At 37.1% G+C, this 14934-nt stretch overlaps 1 protein-coding gene across 3 annotated transcripts in view; it reads right to left on the minus strand.

Moving 5' to 3' along the window:
- Positions 1-372: 372 nt before the first annotated feature.
- SACS (sacsin molecular chaperone) overlaps positions 373-14934 on the minus strand; it is a 94018-nt gene continuing 79456 nt past the window's right edge. For all 3 annotated transcript variants that reach the window (XM_030922045.1, XM_030922043.1, XM_030922044.1), the window contains one exon: positions 373-13244. In XM_030922045.1, coding sequence (XP_030777905.1) covers positions 1690-13244 — 11555 coding nt within the window. In that variant the 3' untranslated portion in view covers positions 373-1689. The remainder of the gene's footprint in view (positions 13245-14934) is intronic.

Raw genomic sequence — 14934 nt, forward strand, 5'->3', positions numbered from 1 at the left:
CTGCACTCCAGCCTGGGCAATGAAGTGAGACTCCATCTCAAAAAAATAAATAAAAATAAAAAAATAAAAAAATAAATAAAGATAGCTGGTTTGCAGCAAAATGGACTTCCTAATAACTTCACAGCTGAATAAAGTAGTACAAAAGGTGACATAAACTCAACTAAATCAATGAGGACCTAAACCTAGTATATAATAAGCACTTTATATTCTATTAATCCTAAAAAAGAAATCTATAATTCCAGCATGAAAATATACAGGAAAATATTTTCCTAATATTTCCAATAAACACACACCTAGACACACATCAAAATTCAATATTAAGATGTTAAGTTTGATTTCCAATGAACTATTTCCCAGGAAATACCCATTACGATGATTTCATATGTACATTTTGCTTTATTAAAAGTATGGCACCTTATATAACAGCAGAAATAATTACATGGTTTCGCATCCAGAAGCAATACAGGATGGAGGTGCAAACATTCCTTATTACCAATAAAAGTAAAAAAGGTTTTAACATGTTCCGTAAGCCCTTAATTGCATAAAATATATTTAGCATCATTTACAGCCAGTACACTTATATAAACTAATTATCATTACCTTTCCTTTACATTCTGCGACAGAACTATGTTACAGAAGTATGGTGAGACAAATGTGAATTAAATGTCAGTTCTGACCACGGGGAAATATAAGCTGATCATTATAAGCTACTAGATAACACAATGATTTTAACAATTGTTAATGTTTTTAAAGTTAAAAAAAACTCCACTAAGTGCCATATTGAAAAAAAATCTTTTTTTTTTTTTGAACTGCAGCACCTTTAGACAACAAAAGATTGCATCCTGTTCAACCACACTATATAAATTATAACATTTGTGGAAAATATATACACACAAACATAAAGCAAGTGTTCTACCAGTTAATAAATGTTGTCTTGACAAGCAGTTTCCAGAAACAATACTAACATCTCATCTGGTGGTAAGAACTGCCACCATTTTGAGTTTTCCATTGCTATCTTCATGAAACAGGAAGCCTGTAAACAAAAGATGTTAAAAAAATTTAAATAAAGATGTCAAGTGCACTCAGTGCACTCTAAAAAGTACTACCTTCACACTCTTAGTCAAGTAACAGGATTAAAATACTGTACCATTTCTTAAATGCACTGAGTATGACATAAAATTGCAACAAATTCATAATCAGAGCCAGCTGATAAGAAAATAATGCATCCAAGAGGATCCACTTAAAAAAATGACAAACTACAAAGACTTAATTCCCCTTATGTTTAAACCAATGATATGTCCAGTGTTTCATTAGCTCCTTCAAAAATACCATGTTAAAAACATAAAATTAACTTCATCGTAACCAGAGACATACACAGACTCTTATCTAACAAACTGCTAAGCTTTGGTTATAGAAAGTGCAGTTCAATAATGTACCATCCCAATCATTCAAATCCATCCACCTGTTTTGCAGCTCACCACCATCTTCAAAATACTTTTCTTCTAGATTCAGTTAAGGTTTTCCGTTGGTATTCATGCACATAACAACTCCAGAATTCTCCCAGAAAAATCTGCAATGTGCTTCACAATTCCTAGCTAACTGGCAATGAAGCTTAATGAAGTACAGCAATTTATATTTGTGCTACAACACATTCAAGATCTACCTCTTTTTTTTTTTCCTTAAGTACCTTCACACTTTTTGTTGTATAAAATTTTCAAGTTTTATTATGATACAGGCAGTACATTCCATCACCCTCATAGCAACCTCAGAAGTGAACCTGTCATTTGGGATCTGAGGAAAGGGAAGCAAATCAGGATATCTTGTTTTTAAACTGTCTACACCATAAGCTTCCAATGTGTGAACATCATTTGTCAGTCCTTCAAGTTGCTGACTATATTCCTCTATTTTCTGAGCAAGTGCAGTTGGTTTTACATCCTTATCAGACTTTCCCCTCACAGCATAGTCAGCTGCAACCAAAGCTAACTTGGTAGAAAGGTAACATTTAAAGCACACCCACTCATTGGCATTTTTATGAAGGTCATTCCTGGCAGCTGAGAAGTTTGCTCTGGCTTGTCTTAGCCATCTGCGTGCTTCCACTGGATTGCCAACTGACTTGAAAGTGGGAGGAACAAAGAACCTTTGAGAGTAAGTCTGTCCAGCTGAAGGGGGGCATTTTTCTTTGTTCTGTTGCTGTCTTTCAGATTTATGGCTCGTTGCTTCTTGATTCCATGAAGTATAGAATCTCTGAAATGAGTACTTGTCTGACTGAAATCGGGATGCTGAGGTTGAAAACGTTCGTCTGGAAGCCCTGTCTGCATTTTGATCTAGAAAAGCCTGTTTTTCTAATCTGTTGATTTCATTCTGCAAGTGTTTAAAAACTTCATTGGCAATGTCATGGTTCTCTGGATTTTTGTCAGGATGCCATTTCAAATACAACCGCCTAATAATCTTTTTTCGTTCCGATTCTGGAAGCTTCCATGCTTGCTCCACCACAGATGTCACTTCTTTTAAGATTTCTGGTAAAGAATTAACCTTAAGCTTTTTGGGGGACTGATGTTTTGAAGAAGCCTTGTGGCTCTCTCTACCAGAGAAAAGAGGAGGAATGCTTCTCAGGCCAGGGGCAAGGAACTCAGTAGGGCTTGTTGGCGTAGAAGGAGCACTGTCTCTGCTTTGAGAGCTTTCATCAGGTCTTGAAAACTTATACAGATCAAGAGAGCTAACTATTTTATATTCGCTATAACCAATGTCTATCTGATATATCTTTCCTAGAAAGCTAGAATTGTCAGCATCTTCTCTTTCAACTTCTTGTACAATAATTGCATACGTGTATGTTGGCTGGTATGATCCATAGATATCACCACCTTCAGCATCAACAAGGTACCCAACATACTCTCCCGGGTAAAAAACATTCATTGGGTCCATAAGCAGAGTGTAATGAATTTCGGCAGGAATTGGTGTGCCAGGCATTGGAAGTTCCAGTTTTGATGGCTCTGAAGAGTCATATTTCACTCCCAAACTGTCAAGTTTCTCACCGATCCTGTAAATGTCATTGCATCCTAGCATAGCAATTAAATATGAAGTGTCGGAAATCAAATTGTCAGTTGCTGATTTAAGAGTCATTGCCAATGCTAAGAGGAAATTAATGTCTTTACTGTCTGAATGTTGAATGTACAGCAGGATGACTGCATTACCAAATCTCTTCAAAAAAGCAAACGTTTCACTTCTGCTGTGGGGAATAGGATTAAAACCTTTAACTCTTAACGTTGTTTGAAGCTTTTCAAAACAGGACACTTTCAGTCCTTCTCTTAGGGCTTTGCAAAGTCTTATGGCTTTTTCTTCATTGGCCAGAAAAGCATTATCATTTTCATGCTTCATAATTCTAATTAGTCCTGTAATGAACTGTTCAGAAGACAAGAGTAACTGCAATCTTCCTTGAAGAGAACACAACGCTCCAAACTGACAAACTTTAGGAGTCTCTTCATCTAACTGTTCTTCAAGTATACTGCTCAATAATCGAGGTCTAAGTTTCTGAGGAAAAAGCATTATCAACTTAGTATGAAATCCATGGTCTTTCCCTAAGTAGCACTGGCTGAGATCAACCAACATTTGCACACCAATATTCCCCTGGATTCTACTTTTATAATGTGGGGCATCATCAAACACTAAGATGCTTGACTTTACCAATCTACCATCCTGGCTCGGGAGGTAAAGTGCAAGGTCTCGTACATTCTCGAGATCATTCCTCACCTTGACTGAATCATTCTGTAGACTCTTGAACAGACCAGAAACTACTCTCTTAACTGTACGCATTTCATTGGGATCTAATTGTTTGCCCTCAGAATTTTTAAATATGCGGCTTAACACTTCAACGTATTGCTTAGTTGAAATAATATCTTCAGTACCTAAGTGTTTGAACAACTGGTGAAATGTGCCAAGTTCTAAAGGTAGCTTGTACAAGTAAGGTTTAAAATCAGATTCATATTCTAGGTTTATGACTACCTCCTCAGGCTTCAGAAGCTTCCAACCATCTTCTACCATCACAAAAGCAACCCCTCGCAACTGAAAACGAAATTCCCTTTTTTCTGCACTGAGGAATTCATATATGCTCCTTAAGACTTTTGCTCTAGTTTTTACCATTTCTTCATCCAAAGTTGTTATGTTGCATATGTTTCTGCAGTTATTGATTACCTTATCAAGAGGAGGATCCAGGTTAACATTAAGCATACTTAAAACTTGTTCAAGCTGTTCTTGTGGACCAAGTTCACTACCTTCTTGTTCTTTAATGCTTAAGGGTGTAGCTTTCTCTGGAAGAATAGGGCAGGATGTCCATAACAGCTGGAGTACATCACATTGCTTGAATTTTGGATTTACCTGTGCTCCATTGAACTTTATAAGAGGAAGTGTTCCATTTACCTCTTGATATTGAGGATGAAATCGAATGAATTCCGCGGGGGCCCGCTCAGGACATAAGAATGGTATTAAAGATAGCTCTTTCAGAAAATTTCCAGATAACAAATCCATTCGTTCTTGGAATATATGATGCAGAAGGATATCAACTGTATTTTGCAGTGTTTCTTTGGACCAGTTTTCTGTATTAGCCCTCACACTGATTTCCTTAGCAAATTGTAACAACTGCTGCTGAGAAAGTATGTATTTTAGTCCAATATTTCTTAAGAATTCCACCCAGGATGTCATAAATGTAACATGATTTTTGGGTTTTATAAGTTGTTCCAATTTCTTAAAGAAATCATTAGGAATAAACAATTTTTCAGGAAGCATAACTTCAAAAACTCTCACAGTTCTATCATAGAAATGCTTTGCTTGCTTTAGTCTACTGTTAGCATCATGGATTATCAATAAACTTTCCAGTTTTTCAAAAAGTTGTTCCTTAATCTCTGATAATTCCTCAGCACTTGATAATCTATTCTTAAGGTAGATTAAGTGCTCTAATCTTGCATCATAAGAGAGATTTTCAATTTTTGGTAAGAGGTGCTTCAAATATACCTCAAGATCATCTACAGGTACACAACCAATCACCTCATACAGTTCTTTTAAGTGTATTTTTTCTTCAAGAAACGCAGATGATGATGATTGTGTCCATTTTTCCACTTCAGCTGGAGGGATACTTTTTGTAAGTACATAGCATGTTCCAAATTTTGCAATACTCACATAGCGGCCACTGATGGATTTATAGCATGGAAGTGACTTTAAAATTTTTATATCATCTTGGGACATCAAGTGATTCAAATTGCAGTTGAAATACATCAAAAGTGCTTCAAAATCATTTTCTACTAATTTTTCTGTTCTAAATGTTGAAGTTTGGACCATGTAATGTAGAGCCTTCAAGATGCTTGTGGGGCTCTCTATATTTGCCGTGTGACATGACAACAGAGGAACAAATGCACTGTCTTTGGAACAGATTTTGTTCAAAGCAAGCTGAATACAGCCAGCTTTCATGAGAGCATGAAAAACTTTATCACTCTGGGCATTTGGAAAAACTGCAATGTGCATAAGGCTGAGAGGAAGAAGAACATCTCCTTCAGGAACCACAAGCTGGTTGGCTGAAACAGTAAACTTTGTTCCTGGAAGCAATGCCCAGTCTTTTAGAGTATCAACAACAATGTCAAATGTTGGTTTTGTTTCTTCCTGATCTTCTTTCAGGCTTACAGATTCGCTGATAAAATGCCATGCATTCTTAAGCCAAGACTCACTTGCAAAATTGTCCTTCCACTTCGTGCAACTTTTGGTCTTATATTCTCGAGGCAACACAGAGGATAACAAATCAGCAAAGCTGGAAATGTCAAACACTTTTGCAACTTTACAGTTCAATAAAATATTACTATATTTCAAATACAATGTATTCATAAACAAGTCTTTGCGGGATGGAATCAATTCATGATATGTTGTTAGAAACTTGGGTCGTTTTGCATCAAAAGTTTGCAAAACACTGTCCAGTGTAATGAGAAGGGGCAGTCCCTCAACTTCAATCTCATTTTCTTCTGCATCTTTAAAACAATAATCAACTAAAAGTTTTAAACTATGAAAAAGTTTTAGATTAGTCTGCTGCAGACGACAAGGCAGCTTCCCAATATGGCAATTAGTGTCAGGAGAGGAAAATGTCATTAAAAAAGATCTGATATCAGCAGGGGTCACATAACTAACAGGAATATCTGCATCTATAAGACAGTGGTAAAGATTAGCAGTTTCATCACAGTTATAAACCAAGTTGAAACCAATTTCTAAAAGGAGATGTTTCAGCCTATAGACATTCTCTGCTACTGTTTTGCGTGTGGTGATATTATAATCTGCATTTTTAAGGTGTTGTAATTCATCCTGTAGTAAATTGTCAAAAAATGGTCTAGTTTTATTTGAAGTAGACATATTGATCCAAGTAATTATAACTGCAGAGTGCAAGTCAGAGCCATCAATATTGGGAGCCCGCACAACAGGTAAAAGACGTTTCATGTCTTCGTGAATGCAACTGTAAAGTGCTTTCACTAGACAATATAAATCTGGCTGTAGATCAAGACGGTTAACTGGGAAAAATGATAAAAACTTCTTTAAAGTGTCCTTTACAACATGAATAGGGGTGTTCTGTAACACTGATAATGTTGGATCAGAACCAGGGAAATACCGTTTTTTTAACTGTATTAGCAATTCAACATATGCAGGAGCTATTAATGCTGTCATTAAACTGTTATTCCAGTCACTTCTAACACCAACTCCATTATCATCACGCCACAGGTTCCTTCTGGCTGAATCCAGTGCAAAGTGGCCATTCACATGAAATGGCAGCCCAGTCTCCAAAGAGAGAGGCAAAAAGCAGAAGGCCCTATGGGGTTTTTTATAGTTGTGGGTAATGCAGGCAGCTACTCCACCACGTGGGAAAAGAGTAATATCTTGGTTCTTGTGAGCTGATATTACACTCTTAGATACTTTCTCCATACTTGAAAAGCCTGATCTATTACAAACTAGCCACGTAGTAAGATTTCCTTCAGAGTCCTCAGTATCCATAGTATAGGTTATCTGTTGAACTGGTATGTCTTTGAGCTGCCTCTTTTTAGTAACACTATCAATTACAGATGCATGAAATTGTTTCCTTTTCAATCTGTCTCCATCTGTGATTTTGCCCTTGACTGAATACAGCACATTTAGAGCTCCAGTACTTTTATCTATTTCACAAATAGAGATTTTTTCCATGTGATTAAGAAACATTAGAAGTTCTGCCCCATCTGAGCGCAGTTTGTCCAAAAGATTCTGGACCATTCTGTCTGATGCTGGAACGGATGAAATTTCCGAAACTTTTGCCATTTCTGCATTACGAAGAGGAAATCTGAACATTGTGCAATTATCCAGTTTAAAGTGGGTTCCCAGATAAAGATCCAGAACATCTGAGAACTGTGTCCTAAAATCTGCATCCAAATCTCTAAACATGCGTCCAGGACTAATGGATGTGGCCCCTGGTGCGTATCTGGCATGAGGATCAAAAATACACAGGATGTCATTGCCAGAAATAAAAGATGGGCAGTCTGTGATATGATACACAGAATTGAATCCTATTCCATATTGTCCAGTTTTATAAGGATTTCCTTCTTTCGTGCCTTTTCCAAGATTCTGAATTCCTCTAACATCATCTTCTGTAAATGGCTGGTTGTTGTACACACAAAGTGCTGGCCCTTGCAGTGGGGCCCACTTATCATCAAATATTCTATCAACTGGATGCTGTCTAGGATCAAACACAAAACAGATTTCTGTCGCCTTTGCATCATCAGCATTTTGAAGAAGCTCTTTCAACATTTCCTTTTCAGAAGGATATGCATTAAGGATGCTCTTAATTCTGCTGGTCAATTTTTCTTTCTGTCCAAATTCTGTGCCAAGTGTTGTAAAACAGACATTGGATGCATATCTTTCTAAGGCTTTGTGTCGCTTTGGGACTGCTCCTAGTTTTACTGCTACTTCCCTGGGTATGTCAGCGTGACAATATTTTACAGTGGTATCCTTTACTTTTATCCAAGGGCAATCATTGTAGCATAACGATTTAGCAGGGAGAAGCATAAGATTAGTATCCGGCAATAATATCTTGCCATAATTTTTCTCACAAAATTCTTGTTTCTTTTCTCTAATGAGACTCCATATTCCTTCACTGATTATTCGCCGGCAAAGCTGAAAATTCTCTTCTGTTATTTGCTTTGTTCCTCTTTCTTGATCAATAGATTCCAAAACAAGAGCAAAATCTTCAACAGTGAATGACTGCCTCACACCCACACTTTCAAAAAGTTCACGGAAATTATTTTTATATTTATTAGGCAACTGATAAAGGTATGGTGCTGCCTCAAAATTTAAATGAAAAGAAACCTTTTCTGAGTCAACATATGCATTCTCAACCAGAATGAAGCTAAAGGGCTTTAACTTATCAATAATTGATATCTTAGTGATGTCATTTTGCATCAAGGCTTCATGAAGGTATTTGTAGCAAGCATTGGTGATATTCTCCTGGTACAGTGTAATTCCATCATCAACTGATTTTGCAACTTCTTTCAATTGGTTTATAACCAGATCAAGTGTTGGCTTCTTGAGTAATCCCAAAAACTCCTTAACAGCCAATGACACTGAACCACAACCTCTAAAGGAATGAGAATTTTCATTTAGAATTGGTTGCAAAAGACAAATTATATCTTGATGTTCAGCTGTATAAAGGTCAGTTGCTGCAAACATGGTTTCAGGTTTAAAACTGTTACCTTTCCAGTCCAAAGAAAAACCTGCTGGTTTTGTCAAAAATGGAAGGAAGGGGATTGTTTGATATTTTGCAGCAAAATCCTTTGCTCTAGGATCCCTTATTTTTAGTTTCTCATCAATAAGACTCAATAAGATACTACTTCTTAGGCATGCAGCAACATGATCACTTTTATTAATTTCAGCTACTGACTCTGCACGTTCTAGCATGTCATCCCATAAAATATCATCTTTTGCCATACCTAACTGAACTAGTTTAATCAAAATAATAGGATTGAGATAATCCTGAGTAGAACCATAAGGGAATCTTCCATCTTTAAAGTCAAATAACTTTGCAACTCGTCCTTCAGGGTGGATCAATCTTGATGGCAAAACCAAAGGATGCCCCTCCAAGGAACAAGGAATACATGGAGTAACACGAAGAATTCCCGAGAACTCATCAACTTTTTCATTTAGAACAAAAATCATTAAAGGATCTCTAAGTTCTGCTTCAATTTCTTGAATATTTGGAAAAAACACTTCAGAAAAAAACTGTTTCTCTGAAAATGTGTTTTCAAGTAGTATCTGTTTGCAGCCAGCTTCTTCAAATCCTAATTTTACTGAAGAAGGAAGTTCAACAGCACAAAGGTTTTTGGACCCAGTCTTCTTAAGGTATTTCAAAAATATCTTGAAGGCTGCTGAACCGACATCTCTTCTTTTAAGTATACAGTCATCTAGAAATCTTACATTCTTCATGGAAACCCAAGTAGATCCATCAGAGAAGACTTTGGTCAATTCTTTCCCTTTTCCATGAGCTATATCTTCATAAAATCCTTGGCAAATTACAGAAAAATCATCATGAACTAAATCAGGATCGGGCCACACTGCATAGTAAGTATAATCCACTAGCTCCCCACTAGTGGCCAGGTCCCGTAAGACACTCAGTGCCTGTAAGTAAGCTTTCACAATAACATGTCTCATGAACGTGGTATTCCATCGTCCTTTTGTATCTGTTTTCCAGATTTCTTTCCTATTTGATGTAACAGCAAAGCACCCATTGATGTGAACTGGCAAGCCTGTTTTTATTCGTAAAGGTAAATAGCAAAACACCTCTCCAATGTGTGGTTTCACAGTCCACTTCTGGTCCTGGATTTCTGACAGCAGAACTCCTACTGCCCCACATGGAACCAGTCCTAGTCTTCTTCCACTCTCACTCAGGGAAAACTTCAGAGCCTCTCCTGTGTCCATGCAAGTACATAGAAGCCACGTGGTACACTCTACTGTTTTTTGTGACAACTCATCTGATGGCTTTTTTGATTGGCCAGACTTTGCCATTTCAAAGAGAGCAGCTGGGTCATCATCTGGGCCTCTAAAAAGTGGTGACTGTAAATCAGCAATCCTTCTGAAGACATGGTGAAATTCTTCCACTGTGATCTGAAGAATGCAAGATGACTTTGGTTCATCACTGGGAAGCTTTTTATTACTGCTGCTGCAAGTCTTCATGAGCTTAGCAGCCTCTTTTAAAACACTTAAGACAGGTGTGTTCAATGCTTTGGAAGAGCAGGATTTTTTTTTAATTATTACTGTATCTTGTGCTAAGCGGGGGTTGGTTTCCTCAATTTTCAAGTACTTCAAATACATTGACTTTACACTCTGAGTGAAAATGATAAGCCTGTGTCCACAGAGACTAAATTCATCCACAAGAGAATAAATATCTGCTGTATTATAGCAAGTACTACTAACTTCACTCACTTTTGCTTCCTGTTGAGTTCTAAAGGACAGTCGGAAAAGAGTTCCATTATAGCTGTAAGGTGCTTCTACAGTCAAAGGTAACTGACAGCCAAATACATCTATAAATGGTTTGAACTGATTAGGAAATTTTCTAAGTCTTTTCTGTTGTTTACTCCAATTAATTTTGATCCCAGGATTGGATTTGTCTTTAATGTGTTTACTGATATGGTTTATGTTTGGATCGAACATTATCATGAATTCCCGACTCATAATGATGGGAATGTCAGTGATATGGTACACAGAATTAAATCCAAGACCAAATTTTCCAACTTTGTCAACTTCTGCCCTTTTTAAAGATTCTCCTAACCTAGTTATGTTCACAAAATCTGAATCTGAGAATTGAGAATTGTTGAATGACCACAAAGCAGGTCCATGACAAGCTGCCATCCCTGGGTCGAGGAGATTCTCTCTTATGTCCATATTTCTTCTCATATCAATCAAGAAACTGCATTCTGTTGCATTTGCATCATCAGCATTTTGAAGTAGTTCTTTAAAAATATCTGACACTGAAGGGTATTCTTCCAGAATATTTTTAATTCTTACAGTAAGTGGTTCTCTTTGTCCTGACTGCTCAAATCCCATGTTTTCAGGATTTATCAGTCTTGTACTAAGGCATGGAACTTTGAGCCATTCTGCAGTTTTCATGGGTATGTCCTCATGCACCAAAATGATTGGTTCCACAGAATCTTCAAGTAAGTCATTAAGGTCATCAACTTTAATGTCACAGTAACAGCATTCGTGAATTGGCTTCATGATGAGTTTAGAAGGACTTTTGCTATGATGTATAGGAACTGGTGTGTTGGGGCTTGCTGGAATCTGATTGCTATATAGCCATCTGATAATATTCAACATAAGGTGAAGATTTTGTTTGCTTTCTTGTTCACTGAGATCTTGGTCACTTTTGAGATATATCTTCTGAATAACCATGGAAATATGATCTGATGTCAACTCCTCTATTGAACCACAGACCTTAAATAGTTGGTGGAATTTCGCCATGGTTTTAGGTACATTATGCAAATAAGGCTGAAGGTCAAGATCATGGATTGGTTTAATCACAGCTTGGGCAAGTGGACAAAACTTCTTGCCAGTCCAAACCCAGGGAAATTTTAAGGCTCTAAAAGAATCTTTCCCTTCATTTAGATGATCATGCATGAATCCATAAATTTCAAGCAAAATATGCTGGAATTGATAGTAGTCTTCATCACTAAAGGTTTTTGAAGTATACCAATCAACAACAATTTTAAAGTGTTTTAAGACAGCACTAATGCTAGGTTTTGTGAAGATCCCTAATGCTTTTTCCAGGTTTACATGGATACTTTCAACAAGAGGAAGTGAGGAGCCAATGAGAATTGCATGGCCTACATCACACATATCTGGTGGTGCACAGAGATTACAGAGATCTCCTTTCCAGACTAAAGAGCCTGGATAATTTGGAGGCCTTTCCTTGCAGGCTGGAACCCATTTTATTTTCTTCAATGTCATCTTTCCTTCAGATGATTGTAACAGTGTGTGATTCTTATTTAAAACCAGTAAGAGGGTTTTGGCTTTCTTCAGAAGAACATCCTGATCTGGACAAGCACTGCCCTGTAAGGCTTCAATTTTTTTTGCCACTTGCACAACATCTTTCTCTTTGAGACTGGCTTCGTTTTTTAAACCAATCTGTCTTAAGGAGTGAAGAATATCTGGTGAGGTAAAAACTGTGGGTGGGAAATAGGTTCCTTCTTCATTACAAAAGAGATCCTTTAGTACTTCTATATCCGGGTCAAAGAGTTCGCCAGCTGATACCACCTGTTCCTGTGGTATCTGGATGAATTTTAATGGTGTTAACCACTCAAGCACATTTGGATTCTCATTTTTAAGAGAAGACAGATTCTCAAGGACCCATAACATAAGCTGTGTTACCTCTTCATGTGAATAAAATGCATTTTCAATATCTTTTAAAACAAGCTTTAAGCAGCTAGTGGTCTTTAACTGTTCTATTTTCAACATGTTTGCAAGACGAATAGTAGCTTCATCACTACTGTCTATTACTGAAATAGAAAGTCGCAGATCTGCTGGGAGCTTGGCAGTATGGTGTAAGACTTTACAACCTTTCAATTTTGTATAAGCGGAAATTCCCTGACCAGAAGAATGGTTAATGCGCTTGAATATTGCCAATTCTTGAATAATTCTTTTCTCTTTCTCACTGCTATCAGTTAAACTAGCCAAGAACTTCCTCAGGGCATCTTTGTGTGTTGGAAGTAGCGAAGTTATTTGATTACACAATTTCTGCAATGGCATCTTCTCCATTATTTGCAAAACAGCACTTGGTAATGGTGAATGAATATATTTTTTAATGAGCGGATGTTGTATACATGCATCTAATTTTTTAAGGACAAATCCTCCAAGTTTTTGTACAATGTCTGCTAAAAATTCTGGAAGCTGTGCTTCAGATTCATCATCTAAAATGACTAATGATGGAATCCTGAGTCTAATGAGTTCCACACATGCCTGACCTTCCTCTAGTATAGTTCTGGGGATAAGTGGCATCTCATCAAATAAAGTCAAATCCTCTGAAAAATGTATATAAAGATTTTTCCAAACCATCTTAAGCCATGAAACAGATGGGTGATTTCTGTTTTCATCAAATGGATACCATTGAACGATCAATTCTCTGCCAGGCCAGAATGTATTCATTACTTCCTTGATAAGACGTGCAAATCGTTCTGGATTTAGAAGCTGCAGCTGAGTACATGGTCTTCCTGTAAATCATACACAGAAATGTCATAAATACATATAATTCTACTACAGTAGCTTTCTATTCTCACAAATAAGACAGTAGTGGGAAGTTTGTTTTGTTGTTTTTTTTTTTTTTTTTAAGACAGAGTCTCGCTCTATCACCCAGGCTGGAGTGCAGTGGCGCAATCTCCGCTTACTGCAAGCTCCACCTCCCGGGTTCACACCATTCTCCTGCCTCAGCTTCCCAAGTAGCTAGGACTACAGGGGCCTGCCACCACACTTGGCTAATTTTTTTTGTACTTTTAGTAGAGACAGGGTATCACCGTGTTAGCCAGGATGGTCTCAATCTCCTGACTTCATGACCCACCTGCCTTGGCCTCCCAAAGTGCTGGGATTACAGGCATGAGCCACCGTGCCTGGCTAGTACTGGTAAGTTTTCTAAGAGCTGGAAGTACATGTAAAAATTCGGCAAAACTGGGCTAAAATAATTTTTAAATAATAATAGTGATAGAAAATCTATATATAAATCCATATTTACAATAACCTGTGAGAGAAATAATTCTGCCTGGAAAATGCTTATTTTAAATAAATATACAAAATGCATTTAAATATGTTTTTTAAAGTATCCTATAATGTTCTGCAAATGAAATCAATATGGAAAACAATGTTTAGCACTTATTTGCCCACAAATAAAAACACCAAAGAAAAATGCAAATAAAATTTAGGTAAGAATCTTTTTTGTTTAAAGGTAAAAATTGATACACGACCCCAATAAAGGCTGACTATGCCTTATCTGAATGCTTGTGACCAGAAGTGTTTCAGATTTCGGATTTTTTTTTTTGGACTTTGGAATATTTACATTGTACTTACCAGCTGAGCATTCCAAATCCAAAAATCTGAAATCCAGAATGCTCCAATGAGCATTTCTTTTGAGTGTCATGTAGATACTTGTTGCAGATTTTGAAACATTTGGGGTTTCAGATTTTTGGGTTTGGGACACCCAACCTGTATGAAGGATGTTTTGTGTTAACTTCAAGTTTCCAGGAGCCACACAGCTGTATGACCTACAGAGAAGGGCATGAAGTCAGCACACTGAGGCTGGAGTCTCAGCTGCAGCTGACCAGCGCTTTCTGCAGCTGAGGCAGCAATGAGACTTACATGGTTTCCTTTCAACAACTAAACAGATGTCTAACTTCAGTGCCATTTCATTTTTCTGGGACTTGAATTCTCTCATTTGGAAAAATAATGGGGATGAGATTCTAGATCTAAAGACTGCTCTATATTTATGCCCAAATACAGAACATATTTACAACTTTTCCAAAGTACCCTGTATCTAGCTACTTATTATTAAAGTATGCTGTTCAGAGCCCTGAGATTTTTGCAGAAATACTTTGGAGGCAACAAAGGAGCACGTGGGGCCATGCTGTGAAGGCAGCAGAGCAGCTCCGCTTTTGGATGTCTGATAAACTAGAACACTAGGAAGATATTTGCTTGGGTTGAGGGGGGCAGTTTTTACTGGTTTTAACCACTGGCCTTAGAAATGAACATTTTCTTTCTAAGTGAATTTAGTATTTCAGAGTATGACATTTATAATATCAGCAGGAACAAAATGAAAAAAAAACACCATACATCTGTAGGTATATTTTTCCCAGAGAAATAAACATCTCAAATTCCATCTGGTATAGATACTAACATTCAATATTCTCCCTACGT

Source organism: Rhinopithecus roxellana, chromosome 18 (genome assembly GCF_007565055.1).
Source record: "Rhinopithecus roxellana isolate Shanxi Qingling chromosome 18, ASM756505v1, whole genome shotgun sequence".
Lineage (NCBI taxonomy): Eukaryota > Metazoa > Chordata > Mammalia > Primates > Cercopithecidae > Rhinopithecus > Rhinopithecus roxellana.